The 20,006-nt window shown below is 51.1% G+C and overlaps 1 protein-coding gene across 13 annotated transcripts in view; it reads left to right on the top strand.

Moving 5' to 3' along the window:
• Positions 1 to 14,598, top strand: part of CEP250 (centrosomal protein 250) — a 45,206-nt gene extending 30,608 nt beyond the window's left edge. For 9 of the 13 annotated variants that reach the window (XM_073236670.1, XM_073236668.1, XM_073236669.1 and 6 more), the window contains 10 exons: positions 487 to 625; positions 1,486 to 1,828; positions 2,348 to 2,469; positions 3,466 to 3,586; positions 4,608 to 4,729; positions 5,208 to 7,820; positions 11,039 to 11,230; positions 11,648 to 11,749; positions 12,706 to 12,768; positions 13,962 to 14,598. In XM_073236670.1, coding sequence (XP_073092771.1) covers positions 487 to 625; positions 1,486 to 1,828; positions 2,348 to 2,469; positions 3,466 to 3,586; positions 4,608 to 4,729; positions 5,208 to 7,820; positions 11,039 to 11,230; positions 11,648 to 11,749; positions 12,706 to 12,768; positions 13,962 to 14,225 — 4,081 coding nt within the window. In that variant the 3' untranslated portion in view covers positions 14,226 to 14,598. Of the gene's footprint in view, positions 1 to 486; positions 626 to 1,485; positions 1,829 to 2,347; positions 2,470 to 3,465; positions 3,587 to 4,607; positions 4,730 to 5,207; positions 7,821 to 9,855; positions 10,945 to 11,038; positions 11,231 to 11,647; positions 11,750 to 12,705; positions 12,769 to 13,961 lie in introns of those variants that run through there. The other 4 variants (XM_017644076.3, XM_073236671.1, XR_012131374.1 and 1 more) reach the window with 4 other exon arrangements.
• Positions 14,599 to 20,006: the final 5,408 nt, after the last annotated feature.

The raw sequence follows: 20,006 nt of genomic DNA, 5'->3' as shown, positions 1-20,006 counted from the left end.
AAGACTTCTAAGCTGGGGCACTGGGTGGATGGAGGTGCCATTCCCTGAGCTAGGAAACCTAACAAGGGTTGTCTGGGGAGAAGGGAGGTGCAGAGAGGATGGGGGAGAATTGGACTTGTTGAATTTGAAGTATCATATAGGTATTTCTGGAATTTACTATGAAGTTGAAATGCGGTATCATATGCATGAAGTACTTAGAAACATTCAGTTAGGTGCTTAATACATAGTAGCTTTTTTTTTTCTTTAAAAGAAGTAAGCCTTTATTTCCTTGTTTCACAAATAAAGCTGGCTGAGTTGTTTGCTTTTTGCTGATTAGTCAAAGAGACCAAATCCCATAATACACTGTAGCTTTTATTGTTATTACCATAAACATTATCATTATTATTTCTACTTTAATTATTAATGCTGTGTTTAGGACAGTCAGATGAAGAAGAAATTCTTCATTCCCTGAGAGAATGACCTAGTCCTCTGGCACATCTCTTTTAGCCTGATGCAGTCACTGGTGGAAAAAGAACAGACACTCCTTGTTTTGCAAGAAGCTGACTCAGTTCAACAACAGGAGCTGTGCTCGCTGCACCAGGCCATTCAGGAAGCCCAGGAAGGGCAGAAGGAGCTCAGTGCCCAGGTACTGCCCCTGGTTCTGGGTCCTTTCCTTGGTGAAAGCCCACTCCTGGGGTGGGGGTGGGGGTGATTGCTCAGTCATACTGGGACTGCAGAAGCCCTGGCAGGAGGGGGAAGCCAGGATTGGGCAGTGGCAGGCTTGGGAACCTAACCCAGGGTTGAGTTGTAGGGACCCTGACAGCCTGGAACGTGGTGCCCAGAGTGGTGAGGTTCACACTGGCCTGGTTCAAGCGCAGCTGCTTCCAAGTGTGCTCGGTCAGCTTGGCAAGATAGAGCAGGGGGAACAGTATTACTCCAGGTCCAGCAGGCTGCAGCGAGAAGACTTCCAGGACTCAGTCTGCTCACAGCAGGACCCCAGGCCTTGGGTACAGAGGAAAGACAGAACTGGGAGGGGAAGAAGAAGGGAGGAAGATCTAGATAAGACTGCAGCAAAGAAGCATTCAGGTCTGGTTGTGTGAGCATCATTTTCTCTATCCATAAAACAAGGGTGGTAATTCTTAACAATTCTAGGAATATATAGAGTCAGAAACACTGTAACATTTGAGAAATGGTAGCCACTATCATGACTGGTGTAATTAGGCTCACTGTCAGGTTTTCGGGCAGAGTTCCAATCAGCAGGGAGCTGGCAAGAGTTGCCAAGGGTACCAGGGTCAAAGCCCGTTTGCATAGCCTAGGCCCACGTGTCAGGAGTCACTGGTAGGCATGCAGGTCACATCTAGGGCAACACTTGTCCCTACCTGGAGGAGACCTGAGCCTACTGAAATCCTTCCAGCTCTATTCAAGGTTTGCACAGAGACTGCATGGGGTCAGGCTTAGGACGGTACCCACTCCTTGCTCGGATTGACTACACGTCCTCCCTGGCAGGTGAAATTACTGAAGCAGGAAGTGAAGGAAAAGGAGGCTGTCTTTCTGGCCCAGGAAGCACAGTTACTGGAGGAGCTGGAGGCATCTCGAGCAACCGAGCAGCAGCTGCAAGCATCCTTGTGGGCCCAGGAAGCCAAGGCAGCCCAGCTACAGCTGCAGCTGCGTAGCACCAAGAGCCAGCTAGAGGCACTGGCCGCAGAGCAGCAGCCTGGGCACCACGCCCGGGCGCAGCTGGCCAGCCTCTCTTCTGTCCTGCAGCAGGCCCTGGGGTCTGTCTGTGAGGGCAAGGCTGAGCTGTGTGGCGGGGGAGACTCTGCTGCCTCCCTCTGGAGCCCGGAGCCAGGTGAGGCAGCCGCTCAGGAACTCAGTCCTTGGGGCCAAAGCCAGGCCTAGTTCCTGGGGAGAAGGAAGGGGAACACAGTTCCTTAGGCACTGTAGCATCAAGGCTCAGGCCACAGACTCTGGAATTAATTCAGTCAGTTTGAATCCTAGCTCTGTTCTTTGCTAGATGTGTGTGCTTGGGCAAGTCACCTATCCTCTCTGAGATTGATTTTCTCAACTCTAAAATATGGATGTTATAAGTACCTACCTCTTGGGATTTTCCTGATGAGTTAATGAAATTACAGAGGTAAAATAGCTCTTACAGTTCCTGGCACTTACTAAATGCCTAACAAACGATCGCTGGTATTAGCTAGTGTCCATCATAGTGGCTGGTGCATAATAAGCCCACAGAAAGTGTGTGATGAGTGAACTGCTGAGAAAACGTTCACTGAGGAGGGAAGGCCAAGGCCATGTCAAGGGAGGTATGGCTGTTTCTTTTCATAGTGCAGCCAAGTCAGGAGGTGTTTCCTCATTTTTTCAGACCAGAATGGAGCCAGGATCCTATCGAAGAGAGGGCCCCTCCTGACGGCTCTCTCAGCTGAGGCAGTGGCATCTGTGCTCCACAAGCTTCACCAAGACCTGTGGAAAGCGCAGCAGGCCCGGGTATGGTTCTCTGTTCTCCTTACTTGAACCCTTCACCTTGCCCTGAAAATGGCTCATGAAGCAGTTTGACCTGTTTTATTCCTGAGGTCCAGCTGAGATGAGTTCTACCTCTATGGCTACCTGACAACCAGGGACGAAGCATTTGGTTTCCTGGGCCTAGGCTTCACTAGTGAAGTAGGGCAGATCGTGCCTGCCTGCTTATAGGGTTGTAAGGATTGGACGAGTGGGGAATTGATTGAGCCCAAAAACTACAAAACCCTGCACAGATGTGTGATGTTGTTTTGCATCATTTTCATCTCAGCCATGAATTTTTCTTGATACCAAGACCTTCAAGAAAAACTCAACAAATTGGAGACCGCTAAAATCTGAGGGTGCCATTTGTGAGAGCATTCTAGGCCTGAGACTAAACTAAATGTCCTGCAAATTCTGCTTCCCAGCAAACCTATCAATCAATAAAAATAAAATGCCACCTTTATGCCAGCCATTCTGAGCTGGAGATAGAAAAAGGAGAAAGACCTGCTCTCTGCCCTCAAGAAGACTTGTGACATGGCTGAGAACCTAAACTGCATTCTAAGAGAAAACAAAATCGGTTGAATTAATTGGATCAATAAAATGCAAATGAAAATAGTGGGAAGGGCAATTGATTCTGACTTAGGGAGGGTCAGAAGGAAGGAAGAAGTGACCTTTGAGCTTTGGACTAATCTTTGAAGTAGGAGTTTGGGGAGAGGAGAGGGGACCCTGGGCTAAGACTTCATCAGTTCTGTTTCAAGACATAGACAAGTCAGAAGAGGGTTCAAGGCTCCAGCCAGTTGGAACAGAGCCTGTCATAACTTCGGGGATGCATGTGAGCTCTGAGGTAAATAACCCAGCAGTCTGCAGGTAGGCTGTGGCAGACTGCCACAGAAGCTGATGCAGGAGAGGGCTGGGGCCTGGCCTGGGACAGCCTTGTGGAAGAGGAGGAACTTACGTTTAGCCCTGGCCCCCTTTCTTTCCCAGGACGATCTGAGGGATCAAGCTCAGAAGCTAGAACAGCGTCTCACTCACACAGAGGCTGAGAAGAGCCAGGTCCACGCAGAGTTGCAGGACCTGCAGAGACAGCTGTCCCAGAGCCAGGAAGGTGAGAAGCTTAAGACAGGCAGGGGGTTTTGGATGGAGGAGAGAAGAAAGGTCAGAAGCCCAGAAGAGGCCAGAACTTTTATTGGCCAGCAACTTTACTGCTCACCCACAACTGTGAGAAGATACTTAGGGGCCCTTCCAAAGGGGTGATGACCCTGTGAACTGTATTTCTGCTTTTCCTGGCCTTTGAGGGCCGTGATAGAAGAAGGGGTCAGGAAGAACAGATTTGGTGGACTGAGAGATGTTGCTAGCTAAGCTTCCCAAAAAACTAGCAACCCAGGATAGGACTGTTCCATAGAATGTTGTAAAATTTTGGATCTTTTGTCATTTATCCATGTAACTTTTTTTTGTTATCTCCAACCTTAACCTTTGGCAGCAGAAGGATTATAGGCTTGTTTGAAAGATAGCGAGGAGGGGGAATCTGGGGAGAACATAACTGTGTGCAGCCAAGGGCTGAACAGAGTGGTGACGTGGAAAGGAAAGGATGAAAGGGGAGGGTCTTGAGACTCAAGCCACTACTGTAGAAGAGAAGAGGACAACTTGGGGAGTGGATCTGAGTCTTGAAAGTATCCCAAAGGACTCCCTGAGAGCCACACACAGAGCTGGGTTCTGGTGCATTTTGTATAAATGAGGGGCAGCTAGCAGAGCAACCCTGGTTTCTAGGAACCTCTGTAAAATCATACCACTGGGGACTAGAAAGGACCTCCAGTGCCATCTAGCTCAACCCTGCCTAGAATCCAGCACTGAGGATTTCTGTGTGATCAAGATGAGGATTTGTTGGGATGAATATCAAGCAGTGGTGGAACTGGGCAGCAAATGAATGCGTCTAGAAGCATTGGGGAGCCTAGACAAACAGGAGCAGCTGGCAGATGGGTGATGTCTCTGTGAAACTGGATGTAATTCCCTCCTTCTTGGCCTTCCTCCCCTCTGATTCCATCCCTCATCTTCCATCTGCCTGTGTATCCCTCTTTTCTTTCACCCCAACCATGGGCCTTGCTCTGCTATCTCTCATCTTCCCAAAGAGAAATCCAACTGGGAAACAAATCAGAACTCTGTAGAATCTGAGCTGGTGGAACTGAGTGAATCTGTGGCATCCTTACAGAGTCGCCTACGGCAAGCGGAGCTGCAGGGAATAGAGGCCCAGGTGAGGTGATACTGGTTTGGGAAAGGGCTCACTTCAGGAGTTGACCCTTGGGGCCCAGGCTCCGGCTCCCAGGCCCTTCTTGGGATGTGGTCATACCCATCCATACGTAGCGCCTGGCTTCCTTCAGCAAGTGTCTCAGATTCCCTGGCTGTCCCTGTGTCCTTGAGAGCCATTATTAAGGCCTCAGTGATCCTTCAATTACTCTTTCTGATTTGATGTTGAGATTTTTGTTCCCTGCCCTGAAGGACTGGATCTGAGAAGGCTCATTTGCATGAGGCTTTCTCATTCTGGGCATAGCAGGCACTGGGATGTGGTAGGGCTATTCTTTTACATTACCAGCTTATGTGGAATGTGCCAGTTCTCTTTGTCCAAATCCTTGACAGTGGTGGTGCCACAGAGTAAGGAAAGGAAGGGCCTGTGTTGGAGGGTCAGTCTTAGGGAAGTGTAGCCTAAAGTGGTTTTGCGTCTTGTTTTCCAGAATGAGCGAGAGTTACTTCAGGCAGCCAAGGAGGACCTGACAGCTCAAGTGCAACAGCTGCAAGTGGCTGTTGCAGAAGCCAGGGCCAAGGCAAGTGCTGTAGGGGCGCTGGAGGAAGACTTGAGAACTGCTCGCTCAGCCCTGAAACTGAAAAATGAGGAAGTGGAGAGTGAACGTGAGAGAGCCCAGGCTCTGCAAGAGCAGGGCGAACTGAAGGTGGCCCACGGGAAGGCATTGCAGGAGAATTTGGCTGTCCTGGCCCAGACCCTGTCCAAAAGAGAAGAGGAGGTGGAGACTCTGCAGGGGACAATCCAGGAACTGGAGAAGCAACGGGAGCTGCAAAAGGCTGCTCTGGAGGTGCTATCTCTGGACCTAAAGGAGAGGAACCAAGAGGTGGACCTGCAGCAGGAACAGATCCAGGAGCTAGAGAAGTGCAGGTCTGTTTTAGAGCATCTGCCCCTGACTGTCCAGGAGCGGGAGCAGGAGCTGACCGTGCAGAGGGAGCAGATCAGAGAGCTCAAGAAGGATCAAGAGACACAGAGGAACGTCTTAGAGCATCAGCTTCTAGAACTGGAGAAGAAGGCCCAAGTGATAGAGTCCCAGAAAGGACAGATTCAGGATCTGAAGAAGCAGCTGGTAACTCTGGAATGTCTAGCCCTGGAGCTAGAGGAAAACCATCACAAAATAGAGTGCCAACAAAAGGCAATCGAGGAGCTGGAGGGCCAGAGGGAAATACAGAGGGTGGCTCTGACCCACCTTACACTGGACCTAGAGGAGAGGAGCCAGGAGCTGCAGGCACAGAGTAGCCAGATCCATGAGCTGGAGAGCCACAGCACCCTGCTGGCAAGAGAGCTCCAGGAGAAGGACCAGGAGGTGAAGTCCCAGCAAGAACAGATTGAGGAACTGCAGAGGCAGAAGGAGCATCTGACTCAGGGCCTCGAGAGGAGGGACCAGGAAATGGTGGTGCAAAAGGAGAGGATCCAGGTCCTTGAAGATCAGAGGATGCTGCAGACCAAGATCCTAGAGGAGGACCTGGAACAGATCAAGCTGTCCTTGAGAGAGCGAGGGCAGGAGCTGGCCTCTCAGAGGCAGCTGATGCAGGAGCGGGCAGAGGAAGGGAAGGGCCAGAAAGCACAGCGTGGGAGCCTTGAGCATATGAAGCTGATTCTGCGTGATAAGGAGAAGGAGGTGGAATGTCAGCAGGAGCATATCCAGGAACTTCAGGAGCACAATGACCAGCTTGAACAGCAGCTTCAGGGCCTGCACAGGAAGGTGGGTGAGACCAGTCTACTCCTGACCCAGCAAGAGCAGGAAATAGTGGTCCTGCAGCAGCACCTGCAGGAAGCCAGGGAACAGGAGGACCTGAAAGAGCAGTCACTTCAGGGTCAGCTGGAAGAGGCCCAGAGAGCCCTGGCCCAGAGGGACCAGGAGCTGGAAGCCCTGCAGGACCAGCAGCAGCAGGCGCAAGGGCAGGAGGAGCACGTGAAGGAAAAGGCAGGCACACTGCAGAGAGCCCTGGAGCAGGCCCAGAAGACACTGAAAGAGCGCCAGGGAGAGCTTGAAGACCACGAGGAGCATGTGCGAAGGCTCCAGGAAGAGCTGGCAGTGGAGGGACAGCGGGTACAGGCCCTGGAGGAGGTGTTGGGTGACCTAAGGGCCAAGTCTCGGGAGCAGGAGGCGGCCTTGCTGGCCCTCCAGCAGCAGTATGCTGAGCGGGCACAGGAGCACCAGGCGGAGGCCAGGGCCCTGCGGGACAGCTGGCTACAGGCAGAGGCACTGCTCAAGGAACGGGACCAGGAGCTGGAGGCCCTGTGGGCAGATAACCAGTCCTCCCAGCATAGGGAGGAGGCTGCCCGAGGCCAGGCTGAGGCTCTGCAGGAGGCCCTCAACAAGGCTCAGGCCGCCCTGCAGGAGAAAGAGCAGCACCTCCTTGGGCAGGCAGAATTGAGCCACAGCCTGGAGGCCAGCACTGCCACCTTGCAGGCTGCCCTGGACTCCTGCCAGGCACGAGCCCAGCAGCTGGAAGAGGCTCTGAGGACGCAGGAAGGTGAGATCCAGGACCGGGATCTCCAACACCAGGAGGCCTTACAGCAGCTCCAGCAAACACTTGCTCAGAGGGATGAACAGCTGAGACATCAGAAGAAACAGGGGCAGCTATTGGAGAAGTCTCCATTCCAGAGGGGACTAGGGGATTTGATACAAGAGAAGCAGAGTCCAAGTCAGAAGAGAGAAGAGGAAGAGATAAAGGGCCTCCATGAGAGCCTGAGGAAGCTGCATCTAACTCCAGCCCAAAAGGAAGAGGAAATCCTGGAGCTGAGGGAAGCCCAGCAGAGGGAGAATCTGGAGGACCCATCCCACAGCCACAATGCCTGTCCAGCAGCGGACCACTCTACAAGACGTGATGCTTTAGGGCCCAGGCTGCAGAAAGAGCTGGAAAGACTACGGGCAGCCCTGAGGCAGACAGAAGCCAGGGAGATTGAGTGGAGGGAGAAGGCCCAGGACTTGGCACTGTCCTTGGCCCAGAGCAAGGCCAGTGTCCGCAATCTGCAGGAGGTAGCCGTGTTCCTCCAGGCATCTGCCCAGGAGCGGGACTCAGAACAGCAGAGGCTGCAGGTGAGTTGCTCCACAGGTAGTAAGGATGGGGGACAGAGCCCTGTCTGGCTGAGCTCGGGTGACCAGGCACCTCAGGGTTGGGAATGCTGAGGTGAATACCTCAATGTAAGTGGAATCCAGGTTTCTGTGCTAGTTTGAGGGGTACAGAGAGAATAAGACTTCCCCAGTTCCTGCCCTCATAGAGCTTACAGCCCAGTGGATGAGCAGTTAGAATGCAGCTCCTCCTGAAAGTTAGTGCCTCATTGGGAAGTTCAGTGTGTTCTGTGCATACTAGAGGGCACCCAGCCTTTCTTGGGGATGAGTCCTAAAAGGCTTCCTGGAAAAGTGGTGTTTAAGATTAAATTTGAGGTGACCATAGGAAATTAGCCAAGCACAGTTGGGGAAGAGGAAAAAGGAGAGAGCATGGGGAATCTGTGTAGAGAGTTCAGGCCTGGGACAAAGAGTGGAAGTTGGCATGAGAAGAGAGGACAACAGAGGCCCCCTCACTCCGGGCTTGTAGGTCACGTTAAGGATCTCGGTGACCACTGGGAAGGATGGAGGTTTAGGGGCCAAGGAGTAACATGATCAGATGTATAATCCAGAAAGATGACTCAGGCTGCTGTGTGGAGTAGCAGTCGTTCTGGGGAGACCAACTAGGAGGCTATAATAAAAGTCCAGGAAGAAACAGGGGCCTAAAGTAGTAAGTGTGGATGGTGACACGTGGATGGACCCTAGAGGTTCATAGGACTTCTGGCAGTTCATCGGCTAAGAGGTGGGAGGAGGGAAGAAAGGACAGAAAGAAATCAAACCCCCAGGTTTCTGTTCCCTGAGACAGAGAAAAGCAGGCTTTGGTAAGTTCAGTTTGAAAGTGGAGTGCGTTTCCCATGGGACATACAAAGGGAGATGTCCAACAGGCAGATCTGTAAAGTGGTCTAAACTAAGGAATGAGGTTGAGGCTAGAGATAGAGAGACTTGGAGTCATCAGCAGTTAGGAATGAACAGCTAGGAACAATTCTCTACATCCAATGTCTAGTGAGAAAGGAAGTGGGCCTTAGGATATAATATTTAACATCAAGGTCAAGGGCCACGTCCTAGTCATCTTTGCCCCCTGGCACTGAGCACAAGGCCTGCACACAGTAGGTAGTCAGGAAAGCTAGGTTGACTGTAGACGAAAAGAGTGGTCTCTTTTGCCAGGAGGAGCCCATCCCCATTTTTCCTGGGAAATGGACTCCATATCCTGGTACCTTGACCTGGGCTGAGCAGAGAATCTCCTCTGTCATCTCAGACACACAAACCTGCAGGGATTTGCCTTCTGGGGACTCACAATGTTCTGCTCTGGTTGAAGGGCAATATGCAGAGAAGGGGTCACATTAGTGAACTTAAGAGTTAAGTTTCCAGGTTTGAAATGCGGTTCTGCAGTTTATTAGCTGTGTGACCCTAGTTGAGTGATTTCAATTCTTTCAATCTTTTCTCTTCAATAGAACAGGGAAGCATAGTACCAGCCCCATAGGACAATTTTGAGTATGAAATGAGGTAATATATATAACATGCATAGGAAGGAAGCAGTCAATCAGTGGACCTTTTTTCCCACTTCTAGCCTTGTTCTTGCAGGCACAGATAAAGCAAGATATGTAGGTGGGCAGGAAAGCACCCCCTATCCATACTCTTTGGTTACTGAGCAGTATTTACCCATAATGTGGCTCTGGTCAGGGTCCTGGTCCAACCCCTCCCACCCCGCACCACGCTGCCAGACGCACGAGGACAGCTCTCAGATGCAGCCCTTCCGTGCAGCAGTACCATTTTTTTTTTTGGTATCATTAATCTACAATTACATGAGGAACATTATGTTTACTAGACTCCCCCCCTTCACCAAGTCCCCCCCAACAAACCCCATTACAGTCACTGTCCATCAGCACAGTAAGATGCTATAGAATCACTACTTGTCTTCTCTGTGTTGCACAGCCCTCCCCATGCCCCCCTATTATACATGCTAATCTTAATGCCCCCTTTGTTTTATCCCTGTCCTTATCCTTCCCTTCCCACCCATCCTCCCCAGTCCCTTTCCCTTTGGTAACTGTTAGTCATTCTTGGGTTCTGTGATTCTGCTGCTGTTTTGTTCCTTCGGTTTTTTTCTTTGTTCTTATACTCCACAGATGAGTGAAATCATTTGGTACTTGTCTTTCTCCGCCTGGCTTATTTCACTGAGCATAATACCCTCTAGCTCCATCCATGTTGTTGCAAATGGTAGGATTTGTTTTCTTCTTATGACTGAATAGTATTCCATTGTGTATATGTACCACATCTTCTTTATCCATTCATCTACTGATGGACACTTAGGTTGCTTCCATTTCTTAGCTATTGTAAATAGGCAGCAGTATCATTTTTTATCTTAAGCATTTTACATGTGAGGCAATATACTCTCACTGTCTTCCACAACAGCCCTAAAAAGTAGGAAATGTTTTTACTGCTAAGCTCTTCCTCTCTCCTAGTCAGCCTCCACCGACACGTGTACACTCATTTTATCTCTTTCTCTCTTGACAGTAATCATTTATAAAAGAGGGTGCCTAGAAAATATCTAGCACTAGGTTCCCTGTTTATTTAAAGGGATTTAACCCCAAAGTCATGAACCATGTAATCATTTTACCAATGAGGAAGTTGGGGTTTGGAGAGAGCATGTATCTTGATGAAAGTCACCATGCTCTTCCTGCGACACCTCAGTGCTCCAAGTTAGTGCTTAGCTTATGGGATACCTAAAGTGAGGCAGGGTTTAGTCTGAGCCCACCATGTATCCTTGAGTATATCTCTTTGCTCCTTTGTTTTATCCATCTGTAAAATGAAGGTTCTCCATAGAATAGCTCAGACACTCCAGGAAAAATAGACTATAACCTAATGAGAAAATGGAACTGTTATGAGGATGGAGGGTGGAGCAGACTGGGTATGAGTTTTTCATGTTGTGATTTTGCTCCACACCTTGACACCCGAGGATGAATTGAAGCTCACCAGACAGGCTCTGGAGAAAGAGCAGCTCCACAGCCCTAGTGTGACCAGCAGAGTAGAACAGGGCCCCAGAGGAGAGGCAGATGTACAGCTAGGAGAGGTGAGCTGGAGGCCTGGTGAGCACAGATGGCCCAAGAGGGATCTGCTGTCCAGGAGCTTGTCCCATTCCTTTGGGAAATGGGCTTGTGAAGCCCAGACCTTCCAAATGGGTCCCTTTGTCCTCTCCCTGTTCCCTGTCTGAGGACTTCCCAGGTGAGAGTCAGAGATCCCTCCTTCAGGTCTCAGGAGTAGATGCTGAACCTGGTTCTTGGACGGAAGAGAAGCAGGTATGGGCAGAAAGGCTTGAGCACCTACAGCAAGCGGTGGCACAGCTGGAGATTGAGCAGAGCAGGCTGCAGCACCACAACGTCCAGCTGCAGACCACCCTGGAGCAGGTAGGTCTTTCCCACTGTCCTCACCAGCCTTCTCAGGGTCCAGTGAGCATGTATCTCCACTTCTTATGCAGCCCTCTGGCCAGGGTTGGTAAATTATAGTCTGAGGACCAAATTAAGCCTGCTGCCTGTTTCTGAAAATGCAGTTTTGTGGGAGTACTCCAATAGTGGAGTCAAAGAGTTGTGACAAAGATGGAGCGTCCACAAAGCCTCAAATACAACAGGAAGAGTTTGCTGGCCCTGCCTCTCCCCACTGCATCACTACCCTTGGAGCTGCCCTCACACGCACGTCTTGTTTCTCACAGCTGCTCTCCCTTTACACTCACACTCACACACACTGGCCTCTGGAGAAAGACAGCTCCCCTTCAACCCCTGAGCGGAGCCGCGACCAGCCCTGATTTCTCACTTGCGCCTTGGCAGGTGGAGCGAGAGCGCAGGAAGCTGAAGAGGAATTCCATGCGTGCGTCACGGACAGGGGTCCTGGAGATCAGCGAGGTCACAGCAGCCTCACCCACGCAGCAGGTTTGCCTCTGCATTGACTGCAGCCTCTGGGGCGCCCCACCCCAGCACCAACATAGCCCTCTGCAGTGCATCCCCCAGGCTACCCTTGCAGAGGCAGACAGCCTCTTGAGCCAGTCCTGACTGGGTTTTTCCCCACCTGGCACAGCTCAGCCTGTCTCTGGCCCAGGAAGGAGGCCCAACATCATGGGCGGGGTTGAGTCCAAGCTAGCAGCCCTACATTCTGAGGAACTCTGAACACCTGCCGTGATGTCTAATCTACCTGCTCCTTGACCAGTGCCTCAGGCTCATCTCAGGGCAGTGCTCATGGAACTCCTGGTCTGAATCCGTGGCATATCGGTATTAGGTGGTGTTTGCCAGACCCAGATGTGCCTAGGAGCTCTCAGTGGCAGTTTTGTGGGCCTCTTAGACCTCCTGGCCCCTTGCCATACTGAATTCGCAAAATTAGGCGTAGTATATTCTGGGGCCAGAGTTCCTTTTTTGGGTAAAAATTTTGGGAAAGACTCCCCAAACCAGCTTATACCTGAGTTATGCCCATCAGTAGGTAGCCCTGTGGTCTGGAAGGGAGGGACTGTTCCTGGTGGCTCACCATCCCCCTTCCTTTCATGAAAGCTTCCCAAGGGCAGATACCTTGTCTTACTTCCTCTCTGGATCCTTAGCTCACAGCTCAGGGCTGGCACAAAGCAGATGCACGGTATTCTTCGGTAAATGAAAAGGTGCCTCAGAGTGCAGTCCAAGCCTTTGGACATTCAGTATCAGGTCCCCAGGGGTGTCACCCATTAGGCTGGTTTGGCCGCTGCTGGGCCTCCTCTTGCCCTAGGGTCGTGGTGCCCCATAGAGTTCAATCTGAGCTCAGCCCTCGCCCTGGTCCCCAGGATGTGATGAGCTGGTGGAGGAGGCCTGCAGAATCCCTGGGGTAGGAAGGCCTGATTCAGTAGGAATGCTGTTGTCTTCCACAGGATGGAAGAGGAGGACAGAAGGGCTCCTCAGATTCCAAGCACATGGCCGAATTGCAGAAAGAGGTGTGTTCTGGAAGGATTCATTTTCTAAGTTCCCACCCTTACACTCAGACAACCAGCCTTTAGTGTCTGCTGGGGAGAATGTCAGTCTATGTGGGAGGCAGAAGAGCTCTGTCCGCACTCAGCCTCCCATATGCTTAGGAAGGGAAATGAAAAGGGAGAGGGCTGAGGAGCAGACAGAAGATTCTAGGACAGACTAAAGCAAACAGAAGCACCCTCTGCCCTCAGTGCATCCCCACAGGTGGGACTGTCGCCAGCACACCAGCCAGAGCAGCCTGGCGCCAGGCCCTGCTCAGGGAAACTAACTGTACAGAGCCTTTGCCTCTCAGGCCTCACCTACAGGTTCACCTGCCTTTCCAGGCCCCAGGAACAGTAAGAACTGTGGAATTATTATTTTTGAGCTTGTTTCAGAAAGTAGTCACTCCTGGCAGGGCCTGACTGCACAGTGAGACCTAAGCTACTACCTTGAATTCCTACAAAGCAGACCCTGAGACAGCCCAGACTAGGGTGAGACAAGAGAGGCCACTTGGGTGTAGAATGTATAGAGGTGTTCACTGTCATCCTGGAGTACCTCCTTAGATTACACATCCTGGGAGCTTCTGCCTCACCCTCGTCCCAGGCCTGCCCTGAGCTCCCAGCAACTTCACCTCCTGGTGGCCTCAGTTAGACCCAGGGAAGGATTAATCAGGGATTCTCAGCCCTGACTGCACATTAGAACCACCTGGGGAGCTTTGGGAAAAAATGCTGATGCTCAGGCCTCACCACAGTCTAATTAGGTCAGAATATTTCTTAAAAGCTTCCAACAGAGTACAATAAAACTTCCTGCAGTGATTAAAATATTCTGCATCTTGATCAGGATCATGTTTACACATGGGTATGTACATTGTCAAACCCACCAAAATGTACACTTAAAATTTGGACATAAAATTCTCCCTCACTAAAGTTGATGAGTAGTTTTGTTGTTGTTTTTAAGCTCCCTATTGAGTCTCCCATGCAGCCAAGTTTGAGAATCACTACATTCTGTGTGATTCCCAAGGGCCAGGAATCCCAAACACTGTAATCTAATCCTGAGATTCACACATGGGGTAGTTGATTCAAATGCTGGTCCCACGAGAGCCACAGGAGCAGAGCAGGAAGAGCTGGAGCAGCTTCAGGGCCCTCACTTCCTCTCTCCCTCCTGGTTTTCCTGCCCCCAGGTGGCCCTACTGAGAGCCCAGCTGACCTTGGAGCGGAAGCAGAGGCAGGACTACATCACTCGCTCAGTACAGACCAGCCGCGAGCTAGCAGGCCTGCACCACAGCCTCTCCCACTCACTTCTCGCCGTGGCCCAGACCCCTGAGGCCACTGTCCTGGAGGCTGAGACCCGCAAGCTGGACAAGTCCCTGACTCAAAGTCTGACATCCCCAGGGCCAGTACTGCTCTGCCCCAGCCCCAGCACTGCCCAAGCCACCTCCATGTAGCTGCCACAGCCAGGCAGGATACAGGCCATCATGTGAGCACAGACAGAAAGGTGGCTGTAGAGTGGGTCATGGCCCCTCCACACAACTACATATTTGCCAAAGGAAAGGCCTGGCTCTGTTACCCAACCTCAGAGCCCTAGGTCAGCTGGCATTCCTAGCAAGAGGGAAGGACCCTTGAGGCTGTAAGAAGGCCTCAATTTACATGGAAATGAGGCAAATTATACTTGCCTGCTGGCCTACAGAAGTCATTCAGAGGAGTGCCTTACCCTGGCCAGGTGGCATCTGCTGCCTCTCATCTAGAACTTCTTATCCCAGCTCTTCACCCTCCCTTTCACCTTCCCCTTCAACAATAAACCCTGGGTCTTTGCAGTTATTCTCTGCTGCTGTCTCCCCTTGTGTAACTAGGCAGCAGTGGCTATCAAGGGCATCTATTAAGGAAGAATTTGCCAAGGATTTCTATGGGGCGGCCTGAGTTTGTCATCTGCCTGCATTTTAGTAGGGAAGGGTTAAGGAAAATACACAAGATGAAGCTCCTGTCCACAGAGAGCTTGAGTCCAATCGGCAAGAACAGATGAGCACCATCAGCAAGTCAGGGACAGGTCTGAGTGATGACTAGAAGGGCTGGAGAAATTCTAGGAACTGAGGAGGAGGCATGACCTGTCCCTTGAAGGAGGGGAGGAGTTGTGAGGAGTGCTCAGAGGCAGAGTATGTTGGGGCTGAGGTTGATGGGTAGGGAGGGAGAGTAGAGGGCCTTGGGATCTAGATTTAAACTCGTGGATAAAGAGGAACCGTAATATGTCCTTGACTTAAAGCAAGTTCTGGGGCTCCAAAAACACCAAGTTTAACCCTTGGTTAAACCAAAGTCAGTCTCTGGAGTTCAGATGCTTTATCTGGCCTTATTCCCCTTCAGCTCCAGGTTAATGCCCTTGGTGTCCTTCCATATCAGCTGGAACTGACTCTGGCCACCTGTAGTCCAGCCAGGCCCTGGTGGAGGCAAACTGGACTGAAACCAATTCACAGGATGAAGACCTATTGTTGGCAATTTTCTCAATGCCTAAGAAAGAAGTTTTCTTTTAAAAAGCAGGGTATGACCTCAGTCTATCCCTCCACCCATAATCTGGAATTCCTCTCTGCTAAGTCTGGGATGGAGCTAACGCCTAGTGAAGATTGTGGGGGGTTGAGAGCAGCACTCCACTCACCCAGAGCTACTTAACTAGACTCACTGTATTCCAGCAAGTGGAAGTGGGGCTGTTCACATCTAATGATGCTTTGTTCCAAAAACCTATGCAAAGGACTCAGCAATAGATGCTTAGGAAAAAGTTACAGTTTAGGCCCCCCAGACCTAGACCTGAGGCCCCAGAGATGCTGGCCTGGCCCTCATCCCTGTCAGATTCAGCTCAGAATCCTTACCTGGCCTTCTCTATCCTAGGAGTTCTCAGGGACAAATGACTTCTCTTGGTTCCCTACTTTTTTTGGTTCTCCAACTCTGGTTCTGTTGCTTAGAAGCTGAAAGGGGGCCCTACTTTTTACCTTAGAGTTTCTTCTCATACCATTATCTGTAGGTAGTAAGTCAAAGGCCTTATGTGCCGCATCCCTTCTGGGAGCAAGGGAGTGATCATCCAGCCAAGTAAAGTCTCAGTTCAATAATAAACTAAACACTATTTGTTCTTCCCTCCCCATTCAACCCTCAGGAACACCCCCACCCTGCTCTAGACCTCAGGTGAGGATCTCCCTTCCCCACTATATACTTAGGTCGGGTTTGGCTTTCAGTTCAAGTGTAGACCATGAACTTACTACTCTGGATGATTTTCTGCTCTGAGTTTCTAAAGTACGCTTTCCTTGACCAATTATAGTATCGTCTGTATGAAGGGTCCCACCAGTAATGGTGCCAAATGCTCTTCACATCAGCTCCAAACCCAAAGAAAGCTGAAGTGGAGAAGCATCAAGGAAACAGTATGGGTCTGGTCACATGAATCCAGTGGAAGAGAATGTCCCTGACCAGTTTGTTCTCATGGATGCTCCTGAGAAATGGTGCTGCTGATCGCCAGAACCTGGGGGGAAAGGAGGTCATAGCCAAGCACAGAGGTCTTCTTTCCCAAAACTCTCCTCTCCAGCTTTCACTTTGTCGGCTCTGATAGAGGCTGGTACAAGCCACACAGTCCTGAGAGCAGTAGAGGACAAGAGCTGAGTCTGTCTGGGCAGTGTTGTTGCCCCCAGGGAGGTGCCTGCCTCTGACAGGTGTGGCACCCTGTTCCCTTCAGAAGCCCCCCGCCCATGTTCTGTGTGTTAGAGCAGTGATCACCATGTCACAACCCAATTACCTTTGCTCAGCTGCTTCCCTGCAAGGCAGTAGCTTGAAGGCAGAGAAACTGCCTGACACAAATCAAGAGAAGGAAAAGCTGGTGATCTCCAGGGTGAGGGCAGTGGGCAGTGTACACAGTCATAGGCTGCAGAGTGAGGGCAAGACAGACAGTTGCAACAAGCCCTTTCCATCTCAGCTCGGGACCATTCCAGCCCACACTACATCTGGAAGCTGCAGCACCACCAGCAGCCTGTGGGTTGCTTGCCAGGTTGGGGGTATTCCCAGCTGCATTGTGTGCGGGAAAGTTCCGTTGGCCATGTTTGCAGGGCACAGAAGTGGGGCCTGGTTCATTCTGCAGAGACAGGAAGTCAGGAAGGCACTGGAACTCACAGCCTGGTGCTGCTCACTGCCCTCAGCCACCTGGCCCTGCTGGCACACTGGTGCTCATCAATGGATATCCGAGATTCCATGAGTTCCCCTTGTGTAGCCTAGGACTGGCATGGGTGGGTCTCGGGGCCTGCAGCGGACTGGAGATCAGCTGTAATTGGGTTGAGTTTCCCAGCTTTGGTGCCTATGGAATAGAGCACAGACCACTTATATAGCTGCATGTTCCAGCACAGAGAGGAGGCTGGGCCCCACTAGAGTAGAGAAGGGTCAGGGAGGGGATGCAGCCCAGAGCCCAGGGCCTATGGAGACGGTGGTCTTCCACTCCCTCAGGAGCTTCAGGGACCATCTGGAAACACTGGTCAAACCAGGCAGACACCCTGCTGGTACAAGCAGGCTATGTGGTACTTTGGTGAGCAGCCACAGAGCCTCTGCAGCTCAGGCCAGCAGCAAAACTTCCAGAAGTATCTGTGGAGGTGGGGATACCCACAAAAACAGTAAGGCAACCCTCGGCCTGGGATTTTGCATGCAGGTCTTAGACCAGACCAGCCCATGGGACAGCCCCTTGTCAGGCAGCTGGTTTAGTTGTTGGGTCTTAGGACAGACGACACATTCAGCTGTCTGTCATACCCCATTCCCCACCCCTACCCCCGCAATATCTTACCGCCTACCTCCTGATCCACCACCTACTCATTCCAGGACTGTGAAGAATGGAGTAGCTGAGCCCTGTGCAAACCCCAGGTCCTAGAGAGCAGAGGAAATGGGCAGGGGCTGGGAGGAAGAAGCAGGGTGGTTAGTGCGCTCCAAGCAATGAGACCCTCTGTAATCCTGGGGCACAGCAGAAGGGGTAGTGGATCAGCTCTGCTCCCCACACTTAGAAAGTGAGCAAAGAAAAAGGACAAGAACACGAGGTCTCAAGGCCCTGGGGCCCTGGAATTCACTCCCTCTAACCTGCTGGGACCTGGGTTTGCTGAGAGCTTAAGGAAGGTGAGGATGAGAAGGTAGGCTTCTCCAGAGAAGGGAGAGTTGTGCTTTCTGGCCCCAAGGATCTCACCCAATTCAGTTATCAGTAGTCTGTTGCCGTTTGGACATTATGATTATGACCTTTCTCCTTAGTCCTTTGTTACCAATGCCACTAGCTCTTTATATGCCTTAATAGGGCCTGAAGCTTGATGCGGGTGGAAGAGCTTGGAGGTAAAAAGGTGAATGGGTTGGGCCAATGGAGAGATGTGAGCCTCTGCTAAGGCTGTGTGATGTGTCATTTGAGATTGGGTGCTCCCTGTCTCCAGCACATGGCCAATGTGTGGAGGAAAGGAGGGGGATGAGAATTAGTGTTAAGTTTGGTTCTTAATTACTGCTAGTAGTTAACGTGAGGGGATGAGGGAAAGCTTTTATGCAGTGCCCGATGGTCCTGGATTACTACTGTAACTCCTATCTTAGGTCCCTGTCATAATCGCTCCTGTATCTGAATATGCCAGCCAGTCAGATCCAAGAGTCTAAGGCTTGTTGCTGGCCAAGAGCAGGTTCACATTCAAGTAGGCTGATTCCCTTGCCTTCTGATACTGTGTTACGGCTCGACAAGTTGTGCTGGAGCCTCTGGATGTAACTCTCTCCCTGTATCAGAGCCCACCTCGTCAGCTCATCTCCCCAACCCCAAATAGAGACCCTGTGTGTGAGATAAGGTGGGCAAGTTGCTGCCCCCTGCCTCTAATCCAGCTTTTCATTCATTGGACAGATACTCACTAGCCCTGTGTGTCACAAAGCCCCACAATGGGCACTGAAAGGCAGAGCTCATCTCGGGGGACAGCGCCTAGAGATGGATAAACACTCGCAGAGTTAACTGGATGCCCAGAAGGGGCTCACCAGTCACTCATCGGTGAGGCCAGGGGAAAGCATCACAACATCTTGGGGGATAGGAGGACTTGAGGGCCCTTTCAAAGTGTTTGTCAAGCCAGTTGGATCCACTGGGTTCATAGAGTCGAGATGCAGCTGCAGGTCCTGGGAGCAGTGGCAGGCCTGTGGAGTTGTACCAGCCGGCCCATTCAAGTTAGAGCTTTCTAACCAAAGAGCAGAAACACTGGCCACAGGTGAGCATCAGGGCAGCCCACAAGCCTAAAACCCACCACTAAGGCTTCATTCCTGTCCCTTGGGACAACGTATAGCGCAAGTGGCAGGCTGACGCAGACACTACACCCTGGGAATGGTAGGAAGCAATGGTCACAGACTCCACCAGCGTCCCACTGGTCTGATGACCTCCATCACCTCGCACACCTCCTTCTGACACTTCACCTCTGGCCTCCATAGCCACCTTCCAAGCCCGACAAGGGAAAAGCGACATTTGGCTTATCCTGGGGCCTCCATGAAGTTGATGCCCAATGGGGTCCTTCATGCCAGCCCAGTTATGTCAGGCACCCCACTCCACAAGTCCCATTGCGAGTCCCTGCGTGTGGACTGTGGATAAGACGACCTTCACCTTGACAGTCAGCCCAGGGTCCAGCTGGCAAGAGGGCTGAGAAATCAAGTGTGATGGGGCCAGGAACAAGAAGGACAAGAATATGTGCCAACGCAGGTGTGCTGCATCCCCCTGAGGGGTGTCAACTATTCCCAAAGCAGGGTTGTCACACATGAGACACAGGGGAGATGAAGAGCCTTTTAGTCCCTCCTGTGAAAAGATTCTACAGGAAAACTTTGTAATGTGGCTAAAAGTAAATTTCTATCCAACTATACTTTTTCTTGGTAGATTTGCTTTTCATTTATTTAAAGTGAAACAATTGCAAGCACACAGCCAAAAACTTAAAATAGAAAAGAAGGCAGCAGTTTCCCACCCCATTCTTTTTCAACCTTTCTCCAGTGGCAACCAATTTTTTAAAACTGTTTTTGTAGTGGGTAACTCTGTTCCTCTAAATAATTATATGTTTGTACAATGCCATAATGGATCCAGCATCTGGAGCAAGATGACAATAGGAAGCTAACATGACCTACACTTGTGGGAGAGTCCTTGGACTTTGGCTCTGAGCCAAACACCCTGTACAGCTCAGTGCCCTGGGGAAGGTAGGTAAATGTGCTCTCGACTGTGTGAAGGAATTTGCATTTGC

Source organism: Manis javanica, chromosome 5 (genome assembly GCF_040802235.1).
Source record: "Manis javanica isolate MJ-LG chromosome 5, MJ_LKY, whole genome shotgun sequence".
Classification (NCBI taxonomy): Eukaryota; Metazoa; Chordata; class Mammalia; order Pholidota; family Manidae; genus Manis; species Manis javanica.
This window is presented reverse-complemented; position numbering and strand designations above follow the sequence as displayed.